Genomic DNA, 24,269 nt, shown 5'->3' with positions numbered 1-24,269 from the left:
ACATGTTCCTGAGACCTCAGCTCTGGGTGACCCTGACTGAGCAGGATGTGGGACCAGAGGCACAGGAAAGCTGCCCCAGCCTCAGCTGATGTTTTTGCCATTCTGTGACTACACAGTGCTGCCAGCAGGCTGAACTAGAGCTGCCCCACCAGCAGATCTACCCATGCATCTCAGAGTCACCAAGAACGACTCTGTCGACACCTGTTTCCATCCAGATGTGTGTGAGTCTGAGGCTCTGCAGTCCCTACTGGGCTCCCCAGGGCTAACACTTACATGGGGTAGGTCAGGGCTCCTGAACTTCACCATTTGACCACAGAGTGTAAATGTGAGGCTTGTGCTCCAGGCTGCTCTGTGGCAGGTCCCCTCCCCAGTACCTGCACGACCTGCCAGGGCAAGTCCAGGATGCTGCGCGCTGTGCGGCGCAGGTAACTGCCCAGCCCTTTGGACAAGGCATCGCGGACCACGCCTCCGCCCGCCGCCCCGCCATCCTCCAGCCGCCGCCTCTTCCTCCGCTCCTGCCGCTGCCGAGCCTGCAGCTCCCACTTCTTCTGGTGGAAGCGCAGCCAGACCAGATGCTCCTCCTGAGTGGGGTGACCGTAAGAAAGAAATCAGCAAAAGCGTCCCAGCCCCACAACATCACATCATACAGCCTAGCCCTCCAGCCTCCAGTCTCACATCATGTTTTGCCCCAGCTATGAAGCCACCACCCCCTTTTCTTTATCAGTGATTGCTTTTCTGTGTACTGGTTGTATTTCTCTTTGTATCCCAGAACCATGTGTGTTCAGAGTGTGGGTTCTCAGAGTGCAGCTGTGAAATCCACAGCTTGCTCCTGGAAGCATCCAAGCTTCGATGGATGAGTACAATCCTGGGGCATCCCCTGCACAATCTGCTTCACCTACTTTGGTGGTGCCGAAGGATGGAGGTGGGCCCAGGATCTCTCGCCAGGACTGGGACAGCTCCAGGTCCTGGGACATCTCTTGGCTTTCCTCTGCTGCAGGGATACGCTTCCGCTTATTTGCAATGGGAACCAGTGGCAGAGGGATCTTGACAGCCCCAAAGTCCTCTATGTCACTGACCTGTGAGCTGGGTGTCCCCTCCACAGGCGGGTTGGCAAGAATCTGAGAGAGCAAGGAGAGCAGGAGTATAGGGGCTGCAAGAGAAAAGCCCCACTGGCACTGCCAGCACCTTTCCCTCCCCATCTTTACCTGTTTCTTGCCTTTTGAAACAAAAAGCTCATTGATTTTTTTCTGTTTGTACACATCATTCTTCTCCAGGAGCTTCTTGTGAAGCCAGTCTGGGTGTCGGACCCGTGGCACTGGGTTCTTTACCTGCAGAATAGCTCCAAATCACACTGAGTCCCCTGCAGAAATCCTCCTGTCCACCCCCTCACAGCCCTGTACCTGCTGCAGGGCTGCAGGAATGGTGATGATTTTCTGGATGGTGCTGCCCAGCCTCTCGATGTAGTAGTCCCAGTCCAGGATCTGGAAAGAGGGCAGAGCTTGGGCAGAAAAGAAAGCCCCCAGACACAGGATCAAACATCCCAGTAGCACCCTCACGCCAGGCCCCTGCTTTGTGAGCACAAGAGGCCACCACCCAGGTTGTGTCTCCAACAGGATGAGCCCGTGTCCCAGATGTGGTGTCACCCGCAGGGATGCCTCACTCACCGCGCGGATGTTGAAGTCCTGCAGCGAGGGGCTCTTCAGCCATTTCCGGAGGAAGTGCTTGCGCACACTGGGCTCAGCTTGGAAGATGGCAAGGGGGATGGCCCTGGAGAAGGCAGGCAATCAATGTCCCAGCACCCCACAATCTATTCTTCCAGCCTGTGGAGATCCTCTAGGCTTCTCCTAAACTCCTGCGAGGCCACTGGGCCGTCCAGTGTTACCCACTGCCCTGCTCATGGCCTGTGCCAGATTCAGGTGATCACCTGGCCATGTATTCTACCTCCCTCCTTTCTTGCTGCCTGTGTATCCCCTCTTGGTTTCTCACACACTGCCAGAAGTCCTGGCCCCTCCAGGTGGGATTACCTCTCGGTGACAGGAGACCCTTCTGGTTTCTTGGAAATGATGAAACGGCAGCTCAGCCCTGCATCCTTCACCATCTGGTCCCCCAAAAACTCTGCCAGGCGCTTGGCAGTGCTGATGGAGGTGGACTTCTGCTCCCCGTAGTCCTCCAGTTTGCGTGACATGGAGCGGTTCTCTGAGATGAGCTCAAATAGCTCTGAATCAGGCATGTTGGCAGCCTGAAGGCCAGGGAAAAGCCCAAAGTTAGCAAGAACTAATGATCAAACTTTGCTGCTGTTAGAAAGAGGGAACACCACACACAGCTGATGTGTCTCTTTACTGGGAGCCTGGGGATTGCTTCCCAGTGCAGCTGCCAGTGGGATCTACAGAAAAGAGGGTGTGTGGGTTTCAGGTTGGCATCAATTGCATCAGCCCAGCTGTGGCAGTACAGCTTTGTGTTGTGCATACAAAGTTAGGCTCACCAAGAATTTGTTGTAAAACAGCATCACAAAAAAAAGGACTGCAGAGGATCAGAACTAAACATGTTTTGTCTCAAACATTCTGAGTTTTGCTACAGGAAAGGTGTGATTAGAAGAGAGTGTCCCACAGAGGTGTGGCAGTGCTGTTCTGAGCCAATTCCCTGCTATGCCTTAAGACTCAGGCTTAGTCCCCTGTCCAACACACATCCATAAGGGCTTGCTGTGCATGAAAGGGAGCAAAGAGGTCCCCTCTCTTCTTTTTCTCCTCTCTTTCTCTACCACTTTCTTTGTCTCATTGTTTGCCCCAGCTCTCGACCATCCATATGGCATGACCAAAGCAAGACCAACACAGATCTAAGGACTGGTGATATTGTTTTCTTCACTTGCTTTGCCTGAGCAAACGGCCATCATATTCTACTTCATACTTGGTATTGAACCCTGTTGTGGGAGTGGGGAGCTTTTGTAAAGGTGTGTTGTGGCTTGTTAGCCAGGACCTTTGAGTAGTGGTGTTGTGGCTCATGCACCAGCACCTTTGTGTGATGGTGTGTTGCAGCTTGTTAGCCAGTACCATTGAACACTGGTGGTCTATTGGGACTTGTGAGCCAGTGCATTTTGAGGAGCTTGTGGTGGGAGTTGAGAGCTTCTTGAAGTGTTGCGTACAAAATTAAGGGCTTGTTTGCTTCCACTCTTGTGGAAATATTGTAAGAATTGGTTTGTTGACTAACACCTTTTGAGTTTATGCAGTAGGCTGGTTGCTGGAGTTACAGCGACTGTACAATAAAACATAAAGAGTTCCTGACATGTGACCGGTGTCTTTGTTCAACCTGATGAGAATTTATGATGAACATCATGCCCCTGGACCAGCAGGTCATGAAAAGGACTCAGTTAGACTCTTGTTCCCTCCCACCCTCTTATCTCACAGAATCATTTGGGTTGAAAAGCCCTCTAGTATCACCAAATCATTCCCCCAGCAGTACCAAAGCCACCACTAACCATGTACACTAGTCACATCCACACAGCTTATACATTCCTCCAGGGATAGGGATTCCACTACTGCCATGGGCAGCCTGTGTCAGAGCTGTACAATCCTTTTGGAGATGAAATTTTCTCTATTACTCAACCTAAACCTCCCCTGCTGCAATTTGAGGCTGTTTCCTCTAATCCTGTCATTTGTTGCCTGAGAGAAGTGCCCAGTTCCCATGTTGGGAGTTGTACATGGATTGTGGGAGTTGTATGTCCCATGTGGTTCCGTCCTATTTGTCAGGGAGTTTTAGAGTAAGAATGTCCCCCCTGAATCTCCTCTTCTCCAGGCTGAGCCCCCACAACAGCTCCTCATTAGACTTGCATTCCAGCCACTTCCCCAGCTCTTTTCCCTTCTCTGGACATGCTCCAGCCCCTCAATGTCTTTCTTGTCACGAGGGGTTCAAGGTGCCTCACCAGTGTCCAGCAGAGGGGGATGGTTACTGCCCTGGTCCTGTTTGCCACACTATGGCTGGTACAGGCCAGGTGCCATTGCCCTTCTTGTCTACCTGGGCATGTGTTTAGTCACTGTTGATCAGCATCCCCAGATCTTTTCCTGTCAGGTGCCTTTCCAGACCCGATGCCCCCAGCATGGAGCATTCCACGGGGTTGTTGTGACCCCTGTGCAGGACCTGGCACTTGGCCTTGTTGAACCTCACACTACTGGGTTTGGCACATGGATATCCAGCCTGTCCAGTTCCCTCTGCAGGGCTTCCTGCCTTCCAGTAGATCCACACTCCCACCCAGCTCAGTGTCATCTATGAAGTGACTGAGTGTTGAAGTGGCACAGGAGACCCCTGACTGTGCAAACAAAGTCCACCCTCCCACAGTGCCTGAGCAGCTCAGATGCTCCTTCCCAGGCTCCAGCTTGGAGCGCAGACTTGCTGAGCTGTGCCTACCTTGCTGTAGAGCACATCCAGCCAGTAATCGGCCACCTTGGCCACAGAAGCGTAGACCTCCTCCAGGGTGCTGCCTTTCAGAAAGGCTTCGAACACAGATGACTGGAATATCTTCACCAGCTGCAGTTCTCCCCGGCGTTTCACCTCAAACCCCTTCAGCTCAGCCAGGGACCCATCCTCATTGAACACGGCGTACCTGGGAGAGAGTGTGAATAAACCTGGCCTGCACCAAGGGACACATCCCTCAGGGTGCCACTGGTGTCCCTCCTGCCAGGCTGCTTCTCCCCATGCCTTTGTGCCACTATCCAGCATGTTCAAAGGAGCCACAGCTGCACCTGGATAATCTCAAGTATCTACAGCTTCTCTAGCAACCTTGGTCTAGAAAAGGACCTCAGCTCTTGCCCCAGATCATCCACACTGATTCATCGAACCACAGGGGAAGTGATCTCAAAGATTATCCAATCCCATGCTCCTGCCATGGGCAGGACACCTTCCACTAGGCCAGGTGGTTCCAAGCCCTGTCCAGGCTGGCCTGGAACACTGTGGAGCTGCCAAAGCTTCTCAGGGCCAGTGTTGCACCACCCTCACAGACAAGAATACCTTCCCAATATCTCATCTAACCCTGCTCTCTGCCAGTGGGAAGCCATTCCCCCTTGTCCTTTCCCTCTCAGCCCTTGTCCAGAGTCCCCCTGCAGCTCTCTAGGATCCCCTTTAGGCCCTGGGAGGGGCTCTGAGCTCTCCCTGCAGCCTTCCCCATGTAAACACCCCAGTTGTCCCAGCCTGGCTCCAGAGCAGAGGGGCTGCAGCCCCTGGAGCATCTCCATGGCCTCCTTTGGACTCAATGCAGCAGCTCCGTGATTTCTTGTGCTGAGCACGCCAAACCTTGATGCAGCACTGAGGGTGAGGAGTGACCTTAAATCTTGTGTAAGTAAGGGAAGGAGATGAGAGCCCAAGAGGGGAAATGAAGATATTAAGAAGAGATTTAGAAAGCAGGAAACTGGCAACTCCAAGGCTGGCAGAGAGGTTGAGAGAAAACTGGATGCAGCCATGACACACTTAAGGGAACATTCCTCCCTCTTGCCTTTTCTTTTCTTGCATTGCTTTGCCTTTTACAGCCCTGAAAATTATCGGTATGTCTCAAAAAAACCCCAAACCACCATTGTGGGAATAACCAGTGAGAAGAGGGGATACTCAAACCTGCTTGGCCAGCCCTTCTCCCACCTACCCACATTCCCAACAGCACAACCTTTCCTTCCTCCACTGACCACGGTGCCTGTAGCCATCTCCAGGCTGTTGTGCTTGGAGAGTGACCAGGTAATAAATGCCCTTTCTTAGACCCCTAAACTATAGGAATCCAGAGCTCCTGAGGAGAGTTGTACAAACACAGCCCACTGAGAGCTGAGCAACACTTTGACTCTTGCAAAAGGGTCTGAATGCCTGGAGAGGGGCACTGGTAGGGAATGGTGTGTGCTGAACCTTGTCCTGTCAGGGATTAAGCACAAAATGTTCAGAATTATGAGGACAGAGAGTGCTGGGGACAGCAACAGCATGTTTTGGAGTCAGATCCAGGTCTGTGGGCTGCCACCCAAAATAATGGATGTTAGTGCTCTAGCTCACATTCTTGGTTAGGAGGTGGTCGTTGAGAAATCAGTGAAGTTTGGGTACAACTATCCCATGATGTGACAGTAATGGCAGAACCAGTCCTACTTACAGATGGAGAGGGAAGGGCAAATACATAGGAGAAGTGTTACTGGAAGTCTGTTAACACTTGAAAAATAGGAAGGCAGGAACTGCTAAGTTTAAACAGATTGGATTGAATAGAAGCAGTATTAGAAATTCTCAGAAGCAAAGTCAATGTTCTCCTGCACACCTCAGAGCCAAACAGGCAGATGTCTGGTCACTAGGCTGGAGAAATGTAATTTTCCTGTTATCTGCTAAAATTTACTGCCATAGTAGCTGCATTCAATGATCTGACATAAGGAACTTGTCATTTAAAGCCAGTGACTCAAATGCTGCTGGCTCTGGAGGCAAGGACCAACATGCCCCACATGTACAAAGGCAACGAGATCCTTAGTCTTTCAACTCAGGGGAAGAGACAATATTTCAAGCTTTGAAATCTCACCTTTTCTTCAGCTTCTTGCCTTCCTCTTTGGAGGCTGGAAGGATCATGGCCAGGTATGGACCATCCACTTCAAAAAAGATGCTGTTCTCTGAGCGCGTGACGTAGGTGAGTGAGGCTGGATCCTGCAGCTCCTGGTACTGGTCATTTGTGAAGCCTTCCTGTGGCACAGCCCCAGGAGAACAGTTTCAATCTACAGCTGCCAGGTCACACCAGGGGATGCCCCTGGGACACACCCTGCCCAAAGGGACACCTGAACAACCCTCTGGGAGCTATAGCACAATTTAGGACTCAAAAGTCAAAGCACCTTTCCTGCCTGTTGAGAGAAAAAGGCTTTGGACCCTAAAATGATATTTTCTTCTCTTATAGAGCCTGGAGTAAGCAGAGCATTGGTTTAGACCTTGTGCTGGACTCCCTACCAGCACAAGTAAGCATGCACCTAACCTGGCCTCTTACAAACCCCCTCTCTGAGGAGGATATTGAGCCTCTTTCTCCACTCAGATGCTCTCCAGGGCCATCACCCCCAACATCTCACCCACTACATAGGGAGTGGACATGGAAGAGGGGCTCTCCCAACTCATCAGCTCTCCATCTCCTTTTCCCAGGCTGCAGAGCTGGCCTGGACAGGTGCCAGACTCACTTTCACCAGGATGTTCAGCATGGCACCTGGGTAACAGATGGTTACTTTTGGCTTCTTGATATTGGTTGACTTGATGACAAAGTTCTCTGGGAAACTGTTGGGAAGGACACACCAAATCCCATCGGTATCCAGTTCTAGAGGTCTCCTAGGGAAGAAAGGAAGAAGGAACGAAGGAAGGAAGGCCACTGTCAGGAGCAGAGTGGATGAGAGGTGAGGATCAGTTCTGTGTCCCCTACTAGGCAGCAGCCTGTTCCATCCACTGCTCCCTTCTGCAAAGGAAACCTTTAAATACAACAGCAGTGTCAGGAATCTGAATGCTCATAGAATGAGAGAATCACAGATCACTTGATGTTGGAAGGAACCTTAAAACTCATCACATTCCAACAACTCTGTCATGGGCAGGGACAACTTTCCCTAGACCAGGTTACTCCAAGCCCTGTCCAACCTTGAAACACTTCCAGTGATTCAGGGGCATCTACAGCTTCTCCAGGCAACTTGTGCAGAGAATTTCTTTCCAATATTCCATCTAACCCTGCCCTCTGCCAGTGGGAAGTCACTCCCTCTTGTTCCACCACTCCTGGCTGTTGCCCAAAATCTGCCTGTATCTTTCTTGGAATCTCTTTAAGCACTTAAAGGGGCTCTAAGGTCTCCCTGGAGCCTTCTCTTCACCAGGATGAAAACTCCCAGCTTTCTCAGCCCTTCTTCCTCACAGGAAATGTGTTCCATATCTCTGAAAACTCGAGTGTTTAACATGCTCCCACATCTGTCCTAGCTGCAGGTGGACCTTCTTCAGCTCAGCACACACTTACCCAATCTGCTCGATCAGCTCTCTGGCCTGGGTGATGATATTTGCCCCTGTGAAGCAGACAATGCCAGCCATTTCCATGGAGTACCAGCGAGCTCTGTGAGCAGAGGAGTCACAGTTAAAACAATGACATATCCCCTCCAAAACCCAGCTATGGAGGGGCAGGAGGATCTCTAGGGGAAGAAGGGCAAGAAACACAACATTGTTCTCCTATTAAATTCTCTACTTATCATGCTCCAGAAAAGCTGAGAACCCACTTACTGACAAGATTTCCATCATTTAATGTCTGGTAAGAGTCTCCAGGATGAGGAGTAGTGGGTAGAAGCAAGAGAAGAGTGTTACAGGCAGGACTTACTCTCATCTTGGTGCTTCAGGAAGTGACTACCTCAGCAGGACAATCCTGGTTTCCAAGGGTCCTCTCTAGAGGATCCTGGATGGCTCAGGGGAGACTTACCCTTTCCGCATGACGTATCCATAGAAGGAGTTGAGGATGCACTTGTGGGCCAGCTGAAGGGAGTCATAGAGGATCTCCATGTTCTTGCAGCGTTTCACTTCAGAGGCATCTCCGGTCTCCACTGCTGCAGACAGCTTCTTCTTCCACACCTGCATGCCAAAGGCAGAGTCAGGACAATTCCACATATCACTGCTGGTGGCACCCAACTGGTTTCCACTCAGTCCCAGCAGAGCATTGCAGCTCCACAGGAATATCTTTGCCAAAGATCAGCATCATGAGTCAAACATCCCATTTTATTTTGCAGCACAGGAGGGGTTGGCCAGAGGCACTTTGTCAGTTGTCAGATGAGACTTGCAGCTCCCATCATTGATCTGAATTCAAGCAGCACCAGCTGTGCTGCACCATATGTGTGCAGGGAAGAACTCAATACACTGCCTGATGGAATCCATCACACCCGGATAACAGCAGAACCACCAGTGTAGGAAAAGCCTCTCTGTCAGCCCTGGGAATCATGGCAAAAGAGGCAGCAGGGAGGAACTGCAAAGCAACAGGCTCTTTAATTAACTCTGCCAGACATAGAGCCCCTGGGCCTCCTAGAATAGTTTGGGTGGAAGGCACCTTAAAGCTCATCTCATCCCACTCCCTGCCTTGGGCAGGAACACCTTTTTACTAGACTAGGTTGCTGTAAGTCCCATCTAACCCAACTGGCTTTGGACACTTGGAGGGATGGGCCAGCCACAGCTTCTCTGGTCAACCTGTGCCAGCACCTTATCTCCCTCACAGGGAAGATTTTCTTTCCAATAATCAATACAACCCTGCCCTCTATCAGTGGGAAGCCAAGAGAGTAATCCTTTGAGGTTTTCAGCAAGGCACAAGAGGTCCCCAGGCTTGGCAAGACAATTTGAGCAGCACCCAAGCTCGGTACCTTGTGCAGCCCCTTGAACTCATATCGGCGGTCCCGGAACGCTCGCACGGTGTCCACATAGAAAGAGTTTTCTCGTTGGCAGATGGTGGTGACTCGCTCCTCCACCTTGGTGACATGGATCTTCTTGTACGCTTTGCGGCAGTAATCTGGTCAAGGCAGGAGGCAGAGGGAGGTTGTCAGGGATGGCTGCCCTGCTACAGAGGGATGAACAGAGTAGGGATAGGGAGGCAGCTAAGCATAAGGCATGTGTGAGTGGGGGACAGCCCTACTGCAAAGGGAGAGGAAGACCCCAGTAAGGAAAGATGCAGCACCTCTTTATGGAGGTGGAGGGCCAGGGGGAAAACAAACTAATCATATGGCCCAGCTATAAACCCAGGCTCTGCCCCCAGCCAGTTGGGTGGTTCTGCTGGACAGCTTCCCTCCAGGTGATAGGATAATGTGATGTTTCTCTTTTATTAACTGGCTTTATTTAGCAGCCTGACAAAAAAATGGAGCCATTCATATTTCAGCTAAAATCTATGGCTCTCCAAGAGAAAGGGAAACACTGACAGAGGTATCAGTGCCTGGCTCTGTAGGAAGCATGCATGAGTCTGTTGGGATCCTGGAGAAGTTCTGAGACCAGCCTGACTTCACCCCACAGCCTAGGAGGGGTCACTACTGCTGAATACCGCTCATGGTCCACGGTGTAAAACACTGCCAGGATCATCACCTTGATTTTTTTACCTGCTAGGCGCTTTTTCTCATATTTGGCTTGTTCTTCCTGAGAAAGCTCGTGGAAGGCACGGGGTGGTCCATCAGGGAACAAGGGAGGGAACTTCTCTGACTCCAGCTGCTGCTGGATGCGGTGGTACTCACTGCGGCTGGCAGGCACTGCAGAGGAGGGCAGTGATCAGTCTCTTGGAGGAGAAGCAGGAATTTGGCTCCTTCTCTGTAGGCTGTACTTACTGAACTCTCCTCTCCACTGCCACGTCATCCGGCGCTGACAGTTGGCACCTGGCTTGTTGAAGTCACAGGCAGCACATGTGGCCTCATCCACCATGGCAGAGGGCTGGATGCAGTAAGACACAGAGGTGTTAGAGGGGACAAGTCCCCAAACCACAACTCATGCCAGAACAGGTGCTGAGTGGCAGGAGAGGACAGGTGTGAACATCAGAGATAGTACTCAGTGAGATCCCCTTTCCAGAGCCTTTCAGGAGCACAAGCTCCTCAAAACAACAGCTAGGTTTCTGGGAAGAGTTCTAGCTAAAGCTGCAGCTGAGTCTCTCAAGACCGAGCCACCCAGAGAAGGACAACAGAGCCAGGGAAGGGGGTGAGCACAAGTCTGGTGAGGAGCAGATGAGGAAGCTGAGGGCTCAGCCTGGAGAAAAGTAGGCTCAGGGAGGACATTCTTGCTCCTACAACTCCCTGACAGGAGGGTGGAGCCAGGTGGGCATCAGGCTCTGCTCCCAGGGAACAAGTGAGGAAACAGCCTTAAGTTGTGCCAGAAGATGTTTAGGTTGGATATTAGGGAAAAATCCTTCACTAAAAGGGTGACCAGACAGTGGCACAGGCTGCTCAGAGTGGCATTCTCCTGAAAGTATTTAAAAGCCATGTGAATGTGCCACTTGGGGACATGGGTTAGTGGTGGCTTTGGCAATGCTGGCAGAGTGGTTGGACTCAATGGTCTTAGAGGGTTTTTCAAACCAAAATAATTCCGTGATTCTACAATTCCATGGCAGCTTGACCAAATTTCATACCCAGCCTCATCTGCTTCCCCTACCCTGCGCAGAAAGTTCAGCCCCTGCTTTTAAGGGGATCCAGAGGGACCATCAAGGTCATCTGGAAATCAGATTAGGAGAGACAAGACTCATGTTACCCACCTGCAACCTGTTGGTCAGAATGATGTTGGGGTACATGGCCCCCACATCCAGATGATAGATAAGAGGACACTCAATTCTGTTGGGAACATCCTTCAGGGAATTCAACTTAGCCTTGATTTCATCACAAACCTGTGGTGAGGTAAAGAGAACTGAAACTAGGGCAGGAAGGAGTTAATGAATCAAATACTTTTTGCATTTGGTTTTTCACAGTCTCATTCGCCACAGGCTCTGGGGATGGATCTAAAGGACCAAAGGAGCAGAGCAGGGTCTCCTCGACACTGCTTTAGGTTTTGATTTCGATATCCAGAATAAGCTATTCCATAGGGATACCTGGGAAGTGGGAGCAGCTGCTTCCTAAATATGACTTGATCGAGGACCTTTTCAGTGCAAATGGGTTAATGGAGACAACAGCAAAAGACCAGAGGTCCCCAGTCTAGTGCTGCCCTCCAAGAAACTCCAGACTTGGATTTGGAGAGAGGCAACCTGCACTTTTGTAGCTGGTAAGAAGTAGGGAACAAGAGCATTTAGGATATCTGAGGGGGTCTGCCTTGTCTCTAAATTCCTTCCCAGCTCTCTCAGAGCTTTGCTCCTGGTTGAACCCATGAAGGCAAAAGCAGGAGCTGCATTCTTCAGATAGGGCAGAGACCCTGATCTCCAGGCTGGGATGCAGGACTCAGCCGGTAGATGGTCTTCTTAGGTCTTTCTTTGTAGAACATAAACCAAACCCAAACAAGCATTTTAGAGCTGCAGTCCCAGTTTCCTGCCCAACTCAGCCATGCTGCGGGTGCTGTACCTCCTGGAAGTTGGTGACCTGATCCAAGGGAATACCCTCCTCCTCCTCAATGGCATGCTGCAAAGTCTTCTCCACATGCTGCACCAGGAAGTCAAAGGCAGCAGGATTCTACAGGGACATGGAGATGGCAGTGAGGCTGTAGGCAACTGTCCCTGGCTGCAGGCCAGCAGCTTCTGCCCCATATCCCTGTCCCTGCTTTGCTTGTGGACCTCTAAGCTGTAAGGGATGTGTTGAGGCACTGGGGGAGTTGATAAAGGTAGCAGAAACAGGTAAAAAGCCCTCAGAAAGGGTTCAAAAGCATTCAGTTCAGTTTAAGAGAGGACAGGACCCCAAGTGACAGAGGCCTAACCTCCAAGAAACACTGGCTGAAAAACAAACCCCAAACCCTACTTCACTACCATCCCCTGCTGTCAACAAGCACTAGATTGCTTGCTCTCCCACTGAAGCACAGATGGCCACTTATAGATCTCCTCCCACCCCATCCCAGCCCAGCTTCAGGTGGCAAGGGTCTCCTGGAGGTTGCCAAGCATTGGAATGGGCTGTTGACGTCAGTGGCAAAATCACTATCCCTGAAAGTGCTCAGAAGACATGCAGATGTGGCACTTGGGGACAGTGGTGGCCTTGGCAGTGTTGGGTTAACAGCTGGACTTGGCAGCATTAAAAGGCTTTTCCAACCTTACTGATTTCTGTGATTCTAGATGCTGCCCTGGAAGCCCAGCAGGGATACACTGGAGATGCCAACACCAGTGGAAATGCTATCCCTCCATGAGGCCAGGGGCTGGCTGCTGGCCCGTTACCATTTTGAAGCGGCAGGGAATGTCACTGCGGAACACCCCCGATTCCAGTGCTTCCACATGGCCTCCCACATAGGTCTCTGAGTCCAGCACATGTCCATCTTCTGTAAGCTTGTTGAATTCCTGCTCCTGCTTGTTGGGGAAGATGATGTTGGCATGATAGGCCTGAACCATCAGCAGTGCCTCGCACAGTGTCCCAGATCCTTTTCTTAACACCTGCACATGAGAAACCAAATCTGGATTCAAATTCAAAAACAGTAGATTCAAATATCAGGAGGAACTGCTTCCCTGTGAGTGTGGTGAGGCACTGGACTGGCACAGGTTTCCCAGAGAACTGTGGCTGCCCCATGCCTGGAAGTGTCCAAGGCCAGGCTGGACAGGGTTTGGAGCAATCTGACCTAGTGGAAGGTGTCCCTGCCCTTGACAGGAGGGTGGATGAGATTATCTTTAAGATCCCTTCCAACCCAAACAGTCTGTGATTCTGTAGAAGTGCTGTCCCAGCACTGGCAAGACTGGACTGTCACACAACAAGCTGGACAGCTTCAGCTGGTGACACATCTACAGCACCACTCCATCAAGTGCCTTTGTCAGCTCAACCAGGTGGGAACAGACTGACATCTTCTACATGCTTGACAGCTTCCTTCATCATCCTCCTTGCAGCTGACAACAGCCAAGTTGAACAAGTTCACTGACAAGTGAACTTGGCTGAGTATGGAGCATCAGCCATTCTTTCTGGCTTTCTAGCTCCAGCCCTGCACTGCCGAATGTCAGGTGTCTTCTTATAGGAACCTGTCTCCAAACACCCTACGGCTGTAGGAGAAAGAAGCAGCCTCTAAATCCACCCTCCCTTCCTCCCTGCCACACACGCAGAGTATCTAAGCAGTGGGAATCAGAGCTGTGGCCAGAGCATCCCTGCAGAGTGGGAATCATGGTACTTCACCCAGAAAAGAGATAATTTTGGGAAAGCACTCACCTCATCAGGCTCCATGGGAATGATGGTACACAAGGCAAAAATGAAGGGATGCACGTACTTCATGTACATGTAGTAAGTAGCAACGGCATCAGACACTGAGTAGGTGGCCAGGGTCTGTCAAGGAACAAGAGAAGCAAATGAATCCCAATCCCATGTGAGAGTGGTTCAATGACAATGATCTTTCATTGCTTCCTGCTGGACATTCTCCTATTAGCAAGAATGAAAAGGCGTATTTCTCCATACCCTTTGGGACTCTATGGGTCTCAGGAAGCTGCTACAGGGCTCAGCAGAACCTCCTGCCATGACACCTGGAGCACTAACCCTCTCCTATTCCTCCAGCAGGTCTCAGTTCCTCATGGTGTTTCTGATTTCACTGATGCTTTTCACCCCACACTAATGTAAATAAATACAGAGAATGCACAGTGCAATGCCAGGGCCAGAATCACTTCAGGGGAATCCTGTTCCTTCTCCCTGTGAGCTCTAAGGCATGGGAAATCTGGGGAGACAGATTCAGTTAATTTCTCAAAATCCACTCTAACTTATAGACTCAGTCACAGTGCAGCTTGTTTTCCCATAGAGCACAAGGAGAGAATACCTGAGGCTCCTCCATGGCCATCCGGCACATCTCCTCAGGGTCCAGCTCCACTGGATCATAACCCAGTTTTGCTTTAGCTGCTGCTTTCAGGTTGTGACTTCCCACTGGGAGGTAACTGTCTCTCTTCACCCACCTGGACAGAATCAGGAAAATATCAGTTTGTGCAGAGAAACCAGGCCTGACCTTCAAAACAGGGTCAAGATTGTGAAGGGGACCTCGACTACCATGTCTCTCACCAAGGACAGCCCAGCATCCAAGAAGAGTGGATGCAGTTGGACAAGGCTGTCCAACTTTAGCTAGCCCAACCAGAACAGCCCCCAGTGTCCATCTCCCCACCACTGCTCATAATTTCCACCTTCCAGCTCCCTCAGTGGCTTTAAGATAAAAGTTTCACCGCTGAAGAAGACCCCACCTGCAAGAACATCCAGCTGTGCTCCAGAGCCCAGACTCTCCAGGGGGGAAAACCAACATAAAACGCTACAGTTCTGTCTCTCCCATGTCTCCTTTCCTCTTCCCACTATGTCAGGAGGCTGGTAGGTGAGGCTACAGTCCCTTTCCCTGCTCCAATGGCCAAACTTAACCCACTCCCTCTCCCTTTCTCTCTCCTCCCAACTCAGCAATCAAACACCCAAGGCTACAGGGCAAGAGCAGTCTGGGAACCCTTCAGGGGAAGACCTGGCAGCTCCTTTGGAATGCAGCACACCAAGGGGAAAAAGACAACACAGGAATGCATTATTACACAGCTGAAGAAGGTGACACACAAAGCTTCCAACAGACAGAACATGAGAACACTATTCAAATACAACCACAGGTATTTTATCCGAACTGAAGAGAAAAAGACACAGCTTTGTGTAGAGGGGCTGCATTCAGTACCTCAGACAGTCCATGTGGATGCACTGGGATGCTTTGTACTCTCCCTGGCTGTCCTTCTGAAACCCAATTTCCTGATACATATTAATTCCATGAGCTGCTGCTCTTGCTTCCACAAAGGGCCTGAGGAAAGAGGCAGCATGAAGAGAAGGAGCAGAACAGCCATTTTCCTGCATCTCTAACAACGGTTCCATAATCACTTTGTTACAAACTACCAAATTATTTTTCCTTGTGATTTATCTGTTTATAGACTTCCAGGCAGGACTTGAAACAACCTGGTCTAGTGGAAGGTGTGCCTGGCCATGGCAGTGAGGTTGGAACAAGATGATTTTTAAAGTCTCTTCCAACCCAAACCATTTTGTGGTTCAAGAGGCAAACCTGCTTGCTTGTATCCTGCATCTGAAGGCAGAGGTCTGTAGTCCCTCTCCTCCTGCTTCCCCAGGCTCATCTGAACACTTCTTCCAATATCCTCCAGGTCTCTTTTGACCCACTCCCTGCTCTCCCATGACTGAATTCATTCATATGCTGACATTCCCACATTGCCAAGGGTTTAAAAGTAGCTCAGGCAAGTGGATGGGACTCTTCAGAAAGTCCTCCTGCCAAGCCAATGACCACAGGATTTGGTGAGGTGCAGGACATGGCTGCCCCATATCTGGCCACATGACCTCCCCACACTGTCTGAGCTATAGAAGGATGTTGAGTATGGAACCTGACCTTGCCCTCTAGCTCAGGTGACACCTTGCCAGTTTAGTCATCATCCCTGATCTTACCAGTCAAAGAAGTCTCCATTGTATGTGACAATGATGGTGGGTTTGGTCTCCTGGACATGTTCAAACCACCTCCGGATTAAATGAGCCTGAGATGAAACGGAAAAGATGTGTAATTTAAGGAACTTCATCTCCTCTACAGGGAGGTGGTGGATACCACAGTTTGTTCCACACTTCCTCTTTCCTCTGCACCTAGCCCAAAACTGATCTCTCACCCTTACTCCCACGAAACAAAAGCACAAACAGCCCTGCTGGACTTACTGGGTTCCCCAGGGAGGCAATCTGCCAGGGAATGAGCCCTCTGGCCAAGAAAAGCTCCAGGCAGGTAAAACTCTGCAGAACAGAACAGACTTACCTCATCTGGTTCGTTAAAGACACAAAATGGACCCTCGTACTCCGGCTTGGGAGTAAACTCAAAGTCTTCAATGTTCTCTGAGACAATCTCCCTGTTTGTGATCAGGTAGCCCTGAGAAGGTGACAAGGAGGCAGTCAGGAGGACTGAAGTCACAGACAACTCAAAAATGCTGCCCAAACAATGGGATGCTTTTCTCTTGAAAGCCAGAGCTTCTGTCAAGGGGGAACAACATTTTGGGAGTCATCCATTGAAGCGTCATTGACCATCAGAAAGGAGGCCATGGAGAGACAACACAGAACACCAGTGTTGTCTCTGTCCTGCAGAGAAGCACCAACAACCTGGGCTGGGTTCCATGAAACATCACCCAGACATCAATGTCACCCCCACAGGCACACATCATGCAGCTGGCAGCATGGCAAGCCTGGAGACAGCAGGATTAGAGGTTAATGCTGGGCTGCTTCCTGGCTTTGCTGCCCAAGCCTGAAGGAAACCACCCGAGTATCCTTACCTGCCCATCAATCATGTAGGAGATCATCATGATCTGGTCTGTGTCTGCATCAGGAAACTTCAAAGGGAGTTTAGTTGTTTCAATATCAAAGGCAAGAACAACAGGATCCTGGGTAGGACCAAATCCATTAGAAAATATTTCAGAGCTGACTGAAAGGGTGTTTCCCATAAAACCCAGTGTTGGTACAGTAAGTGAACCAGAACATCCCTGTTTATCGTTTTAGTGCTTTATAAACCCAAAAAAGACTACCCAAGCCCAGTGTTTCCCCTGCCGCCATGGTTTTACACTGGCAGCACATCAGACTGTTGGGGCAGAACATCTGCACAAAGAACAGCTGCCCAGTGCTCACCGGCCGCTCCACAAGGTCATCTCGGCGGGTGATTTCGGGTGGGTAGGTGCTGCCCCGGTATCGCACGTTGTACCAGTGAGCCTGTGGAGAGATGAGGCTGGGTAGTGCCTTATGGCAGGGCTACATCCCCATGTCACTCCATCCAGCTGCTGGGGATGGAACTGTGGCAATCACAGGCAGCCCAGAAGAAAAGTTTGAACTACTGCCACGCATTAATCAGGTAGCTTTTCTGCATGCCATTAAATATGAAGCCCAGGAGAACAGAACTGAGCTCCAGACAAGAACTCATTGTCATCAATACTTTTGTAAAGGTTTGAAGAGAAAAAACTTTTCTATGCTTTAGGAGTGTGACTGGGAAAGCAAAGCTCACCACATGGATCTTCAGATCAATGGAAAGGCGAACGTGGTAAGGCACATCATACTCCCGCATATCCACGATGTTGTCCATCTGGTTGGCAACTTTTTTTGAGGCTCCCTCCTCATCTGTGCTTAGACTGCCCCCACTCAGAGCACTGCAAGAGCAGAGGGGAGCAGCTGCCTTATCCATGTGTCACACAGAATCACTGGGTTGGAAGAGACCTTTAAGATCATCGAGTCAAACCCAGCCCTAACACTTCAACTAAACCCTGGCACTGAGTGTCACATCCAATCTTTTTTTAAACACATGCAGAGATGGAGACTCCACCACCTCCCTGGGCAGATTATTATAGTACTTTATCACTCTTCCAGTAAAAAACCTTTTCCTAACATCCAACCTAAATTTCGCTTGAGACTGTGTCCTCTTATTCTGTCAGTTGTTGCCTAGAGAAAGAGACCAACCCCACCTGACTACAGCCACCTTTCAGGGAGCTGTAGAGAGTGATAAGGTCACCTGTGTCTCCTTTTCTCCAGGCTAAACAATCCCAGCTCCCTCAGTTGTTCCTCACAGGGTTTGTGTTCCCAGCCCCTCTCCAGCCTCGTTGCCTCCTCTGGATGCGCTCCAGCATCTCCACGTCCTTCCCAAGCTGAGGGCCCAGCACTGGGCACAGCACTCGAGGTGCAGCCTCAGCAGTGCCCAGGGCAGGGGCAGAATGAGCTCCCTGGTCCTGACACCATTCCTGACACAGGCCAGAGCCTTTGGCCTTCTCGGCCCCCAGGGCACTCTGCTGGCTCGCGTTCAGCCGGCTGTCACCAGCACCCCCAGGGCCCTTTGTGCCTGGGCCCTGTCCAGCCACTCTGTCCCCAGCCTGGAACGCTGCAGGGGTTATTGTGGCCAAAATGCAGGACTGGGCACTTGGACTCATTAAACTTCATCTTATTGGACTCTGCCCATCCCTCCAACCATTCCAGGTCTCCCTGCAGAGCCCTCCTGCCTTCCAAGAGATGGACACATGCTCCCGGCTTAGTGACATCTGCAGATTTACTAATGAAAGACTCAATCCCTTCATCCATGTGGTCAATAAAAAGATTGAACAGAGCTGGCCCCAGCTCAGAGCCCTGGGGACACCCCTGGTGCCTGGCTGCCAGCTGGATGCAGCACTGCTCACCACCACTCTCTGGGCCATCCAGCCAGGTCTGAGCCCAGCACAGAGTGCTCCTGTCCCAGCCCTGGGCTGCAGCTTTTCCAGGAGTGTGCTGTGGGAGACAGTGCCAAAGGCCTGGCTGGAGCCCAAACAGACACATCCACAGCCTTTCCCTCACCCACCAGGGGGGTCACCTGGAGACCATAAAAGGAGACCAGGTTGGCCAAACATAAAAGGAGACCAGGTTGGCCAAACATGACCCAACCCTCCTAAACCCCTGCTGGCTGGGTCTCATGGCCTGGCCATCCTCTAAGTGCTGGGTGATGACACTCAGTCTAAACTGTTCCATTACCTTACCAGGTACCAAGGTTACACTGACTGGCCTAGAATCACCAGGATCCTCCTTCCCACCCTTGTTGTGAATGGGTGTCACACTGGGCAGTTTCCAGTCATCTGGAACCTCACCAGTGAGCCAGGACTGCTGGCAAATGATGGAGAGCAGATTGGCAAGCTCTTCTGCCAGCTTCTCATCACCCTGGGGTGGATCCCATCTGGGCCCATAGATTTATGAACATCCAAGTGGCTCAGCAGTTCTCTGACAGCCTCCTCCTGGATAACAGGGGGATCATTCTGCTCCCTGGCACCATCTACCAGGCCAGAGCACAGCTGTCCTGAGGACAAGCCATCTTCTCACTAAAGACTGCGACAAAGAAGGCTTTAAAGACCTTTGCCTTCTCCCCATTGGCAGAGACTAAATTCCCTCCCACATCTAGTAGAGAGCCAAGGTTGGTCTTACCCTTCCTTTTGCCATTAATATATTTGTAAAAACATTTTTTATTATCCTTCACAAAAGTTGCCCAATTAAGTTATAACTGAGCTTTGGCCTTGCTAATCTTTTCCTACATGCCTTAGCAAGCCTCATAAATATTTCCTGAGATACCAGACACTTCTTCCACAGATGATACGTGCTCTTTTTATTTCTAAGTTCCTTCAAAACCTCCTTGCCCATCCAGGCTGAATGTTTGCCTTGTCGACTCATCTTTCAGGGCACAGGGACAGTCTGTTCTATGCCCTCAAGATCTCTATTTTGAGGCACACCCACCCCTCCTGGACTCCTCTTGCTTCCCAAGGAACTCTCTGAATAAGTCTCCTAAATAGGCCAAAGTCGGCACTCCAGAAGTCCACTGTGAAAATTTTATTGATGTTCCTCCTTATTTCACCAAATATTGAGAACTCTGTAATTTCATGATCACTGTGCCCCAAACGGCCTTCAAGCACCACATCTCCCACCAGCCCATCTCTTCTCGTAAGCCACAGATCTAGCATAGTCCCTCCCCTGGTGTCAGTCTGCCAAGGACACCCACTGGCACTGGTGACACTGGCAACAGGAGTCAGGGACAGGAGAGAAATAGAAAATGTTGGATTATTTCTGTCTTGGTCACAATTAGAAGTAAGGTTGCCCATTGCCTCTCTGTACCCTTTCACAGGGAACAGGCAAACTATACAACAGGCAACCAGATATACCACTAAACCCCACCCCATCAGCTCTGGGGCCTCTTAATGTGCAGCACAGAGCTGGAAGAACCACCCCGAAGATGGGTGGTCAAAAGGCATAGCAGGAGTCACATCTAGGCAAGATAACAACTCTGAAGAGAGTTGGGAAATACTCAAGAGGGTCTAATTATTAAGAGGGTGATGAGGCACTGGCACAAATTGCCCAGAGCAGCTGTGGCTGCCCCATGCCTGGAAGTGACCTAGGCCAGGCTGGACAGGGTTTGGAGCAATCTGGTCTAGTGGAAGGTGTCCCTGCCCTTGACAGGAGGGTGGATGAGATTATCTTTAAGATCCCTTCCAACCCAAACCAGTCTGTGATTCTGTAGAAGTGCTGTCCCAGCACTGGCAGCCTGGTCTAGAGGAAGGTGTCCCTGCTCATTGCATGTGGGTTGGACTAGACTGCCTTTAGAGGTCCCTTCCAACCCAAATTACTCCACAGTTCTGTGAATTATTAACACGAGAGACTGACTGAATCCCCTGGGGGGAGATCCCACCTCGACAGCATGGTTGTGTAGATGTCACTCGCCTGGTCCTGCTCCCTGTTTTTCCTCACGGCAGGAGAGATTTCCTTCCGCACCTTCAACAAGTCCTCCACAGTGTTGAAGGACAGCTTGATGTAGTTCCTCTTCAGGCCTACCAAGTGGTTTGGCTGCAAAGCAGCAAGAGAACAGCAGCTCAGGGATAGGTACCAAGAGAGAAGGGTGGAAGGCCAACAAGACTGATGCAGGTGGAAGGATTGGGCAAAAAGGAGATGCTGATGGGTGGGACAGTAAAGCACTGAGGAGAGATTCTCGTGGGTGTGTCAAGAGCACAAGAGTAGCACAGCAAGAGCCCAGCCAGCCCTGCTGCTTGTGCAGGCACCCACAAGTGGGATTTACCCAGGGAAAAATCCCCCTCCTGCAGTATCCTCCTTCCTCCAACCACTTTAATTCTAGAAATTAATGTCCTGAACGCACTGTCTGAAATAACTGATATGTTCAAGGAGAGGAATGTAATTACTGCTAATAAGCAATTAGCCATAGAAAACACGTTTCTGAGATGCCGCAGCATCAGGAGATTTAAGTCAAGCATGCTGCTTTCACTCCCTGCTCATGCCTTCCTACATCACTAGACTGGTGCAAGGTCCAAAAAAAAAAAAAGCCACAGAGGGATACAGACCAAGTCCAAGTCCTCTTTGGGGACAGTTTCCAGCTTTGCAATCTTTCCTTGGAACTTCTTGGAGAGGAATGAGGACACTTCCCGCTCACAGCCCTGTCAAAAGACCCTGGGGTTGAGTAGTGCATCTCTGTCCTTGGGAGGAGAGCATCCCAAAGCAGGCTGCCCAGGAGGTCCTGAGTTCCCCAAGATGCTGTCTCCTTTCCTGGGGAGATCAGCCCTGTCCCTCCTCACCTTCCGGGTAGCAATGTAGAAGTAGGGCTTGTAGGGTAGGGCCACCTAGGAAGCAGCAGACAGACAATGGTGACAGGTTCTCTCCTGGGACACTGTATCCACTTGGTCCCCGCCCCCGGTACCCACCTTGAAGCGGTTCCCATCCTCCTGGATGAAGTAGTAGTCCACAGCGCTCACTGACTGCCGGTCCTCGTCCAGCACCTCCGTCTGTCCATGAGAGCACCAAGACTCAGCAAGATCCCTCCATGAGACTACCCCGGGACCCCCCCACGGGACTCTCCCCCCCGGGCTCACCGGGAGTCTCCGTGCGGGACTTCCCTCCCGGTAGTGCCAGGGAAACATGGGAGGGCCAGCAGGGACATTGGGTCTTTTCCCCCGAGTACGGCTGGGGTCTGTCTGTCGGAATCGCCTCCTTGGCCCTACCATGGATCTCCCCAGAGGACTCCCTCCCCCGCTCCCTACCTGTGGTCTCTCCGTGGGACACTCCCTCCCCACCCCGGCTGTATCGGGGGTCTCCCCAAAGGACCCCAGCCCTACCGGCCATAACTCGGTGGGACTCCCATCCCTGGCACGGCTGAGGTATCTCTGGGAAACCCCTCCCCAGACCCTATCGGGGGTCTCCCCACGGAACACCCCGTGCCCCGTCTGTTGCCTGCTAGCCTCCCGCCGCGCCCGCCCGTACCGGGTGCATGTTGATGAGCCAGCCAGTCCGCTCACCGGGCTCGGCGGGCCGCTCGAAGCCGAACAGCGCGTCCAGCCGGTCCGTGCGCTGAGCCCGCTCCAGGCGCTTGAGTGCAGACAGCGCGGAAGCATCGTCACGGCCGGGCCCGGCGCCGTCCGCCGGCTCCCGGGGCCCGCCTGGCCGCCGCCCCCGCCGCGCCGGCTCGGCCTCGGCGCCGTCCCGCAGCCCCATCCCGGCCGGCCCGGGCCGCACCTCAGCGGCGCCGCGGGAGAAATTTCCCGCGCTACGCCACATTCTCGCGAGAGCGAATTCCCTTACCGCGCCCCGCAGCGAGAGCACCAATCAGAACGCGGCCCCGCCTCCCCCGCGGATGGATCCCACCAATGACAGGCGGAGCTCTCCCCCCTCGTCCCGCCCCCGGCACCCCCCCTCCAGCCCCTGCGCCGCGGCGAGTCGGCCGGGGCCGCGGGCTCGGGCTGGGGCCGGGCCGGGGCCGCGGGCTCGGGCTGGGGCCGGGCCGGGGCCGCGGGCTGGGGCTGCGGGCTGGGGCCGGGGCCGGGGCCGGGGCCGGGGCCGCGGGCTGGGGCTGGGGCTGGGGCTGGGGCCGGGGCCGCGGGCTCGGGCTGGGGCCGGGCCGGGGCCGCGGGCTCGGGCTGGGGCCGGGCCGGGGCCGCGGGCTCGGGCCGGGGCCGCGGGCTCGGGCTGGGGCCGGGCCGGGGCTGCGGGCTCGGGCCGGGCCGGGGCCGTGGTCTGGCCGCGGGGAACCCCTGCCCGGCTGCTGCAGCCCCGGAGCCGGGTCCCGCCCAGAGCCAGGATGTAGCTGCTGCTTTCCCCGTTGTGGATTCAGGTAGCAGCGAACCTATGCACAGGTCCCAGAGTGAGTCCTAAGTGGTATCTAACAAAGGTTAACCACAAGTAATATTGTAAGATGTGCAGGTAAAACAAGCAGGATAGCGAAGAAAAGCAAGACAATGGGGCAAGTAAGTTAACAAACGCCATCAAGAGCAGATAGCAAGTTCTAAGGGAACTTGCAAACTGCGAAATTAGCTAAAACCAAGTTAGACTGTAAAACAAGCACCAAGGCATGTGCTGAAGATAGAGGTAGAAAGTGCAAATGTGAAGACTACAGAAATCTTCATCAAAAGACCACCAGAAGACTGATGACCACCACAGAAGAACTGACAAAGTTCTTTGTTGGTGAAGCAACAAACTCTTGTAAAACCACGACACAGCTTTATGCAAATGTGAGTATGGTAATGATATGTTGTAATCGTGTCATTGTAGGGAAGGACTTCTAAAATGTAACTGAAGCCTACAGAAGACTGAGTTTTCGGCAGAGAGATCCCCCTCGCTCCCAGTGCTGAATAAGCAAATACCTGCTCTGTAGCCTTCTGACTATAGAGTTTTATTTTCTTGCCCAGTTTTGGACTTCAAGAAATACACAGGTCCCAGAGACACACACATGGATGCAAACACAGGACACCCAGGACTCACAGGCACCGGGCATACAGATCAAGGTGCACACACCTACAAGGTGCTGCTGTCATCAGCACCTTGCACAGGACCCACACCACACCCCAGCCCCATCCCCACACTCCTCCCCGTGCCTGGTGTCGTCCCAGTTCACACGTGCAGCAGTGGCAAAGCCCAGGCTGATCCTTCGGGAAGGGCCAACCCCAACTGGTTTCTGGATAGGCCATGGATTAGTGTGTCCCCTTTGTATAGAAAATCATGCTATGAAAAGCCAGTGTACATAAAGGAGACAGTGTTGGAAATTATACAAGGTTTAACATTTTTTTATGTAACTTTAGTCAGGTTAGTTCGTCTTTGTCTAGAGGAAAAAGGAAGTGAAGTTTCTTTTCAAATGACTATGTTTCACTGGGTGAAAATTGATGAATTTAACACCCACATAGATTGGGAATAGCCAGGAGACACAGA

At 51.8% G+C, this 24,269-nt stretch overlaps 1 protein-coding gene across 1 annotated transcript in view; it reads right to left on the bottom strand.

Moving 5' to 3' along the window:
- The window catches only part of POLE (DNA polymerase epsilon, catalytic subunit), a 33,301-nt gene extending 10,736 nt beyond the window's left edge, over positions 1-22,565 (bottom strand). Inside the window, exons 1-30 of the mRNA XM_059484958.1 lie at positions 22,332-22,565; positions 21,776-21,856; positions 21,650-21,694; positions 21,419-21,511; positions 20,755-20,909; positions 17,575-17,716; positions 17,205-17,285; positions 16,856-16,963; positions 16,348-16,458; positions 15,996-16,081; positions 15,229-15,348; positions 14,356-14,488; positions 13,761-13,874; positions 12,791-13,003; positions 11,994-12,101; positions 11,201-11,329; positions 10,287-10,389; positions 10,065-10,211; positions 9,342-9,487; positions 8,417-8,565; positions 7,967-8,059; positions 7,158-7,302; positions 6,521-6,678; positions 4,399-4,594; positions 2,025-2,239; positions 1,665-1,767; positions 1,401-1,481; positions 1,206-1,328; positions 900-1,118; positions 375-581 (exon numbers count right to left, since the gene is read on the bottom strand). Coding sequence (XP_059340941.1) covers positions 375-581; positions 900-1,118; positions 1,206-1,328; positions 1,401-1,481; positions 1,665-1,767; positions 2,025-2,239; positions 4,399-4,594; positions 6,521-6,678; positions 7,158-7,302; positions 7,967-8,059; positions 8,417-8,565; positions 9,342-9,487; positions 10,065-10,211; positions 10,287-10,389; positions 11,201-11,329; positions 11,994-12,101; positions 12,791-13,003; positions 13,761-13,874; positions 14,356-14,488; positions 15,229-15,348; positions 15,996-16,081; positions 16,348-16,458; positions 16,856-16,963; positions 17,205-17,285; positions 17,575-17,716; positions 20,755-20,909; positions 21,419-21,511; positions 21,650-21,694; positions 21,776-21,856; positions 22,332-22,562 — 4,035 coding nt within the window. The 5' untranslated portion in view covers positions 22,563-22,565. The remainder of the gene's footprint in view (positions 1-374; positions 582-899; positions 1,119-1,205; positions 1,329-1,400; positions 1,482-1,664; positions 1,768-2,024; positions 2,240-4,398; positions 4,595-6,520; positions 6,679-7,157; positions 7,303-7,966; positions 8,060-8,416; positions 8,566-9,341; positions 9,488-10,064; positions 10,212-10,286; positions 10,390-11,200; positions 11,330-11,993; positions 12,102-12,790; positions 13,004-13,760; positions 13,875-14,355; positions 14,489-15,228; positions 15,349-15,995; positions 16,082-16,347; positions 16,459-16,855; positions 16,964-17,204; positions 17,286-17,574; positions 17,717-20,754; positions 20,910-21,418; positions 21,512-21,649; positions 21,695-21,775; positions 21,857-22,331) is intronic.
- Positions 22,566-24,269: the final 1,704 nt, after the last annotated feature.

The sequence above is a fragment of the Ammospiza nelsoni genome, chromosome 18 (assembly GCF_027579445.1).
Source record: "Ammospiza nelsoni isolate bAmmNel1 chromosome 18, bAmmNel1.pri, whole genome shotgun sequence".
Taxonomy (NCBI): Eukaryota; Metazoa; Chordata; class Aves; order Passeriformes; family Passerellidae; genus Ammospiza; species Ammospiza nelsoni.
This window is presented reverse-complemented; position numbering and strand designations above follow the sequence as displayed.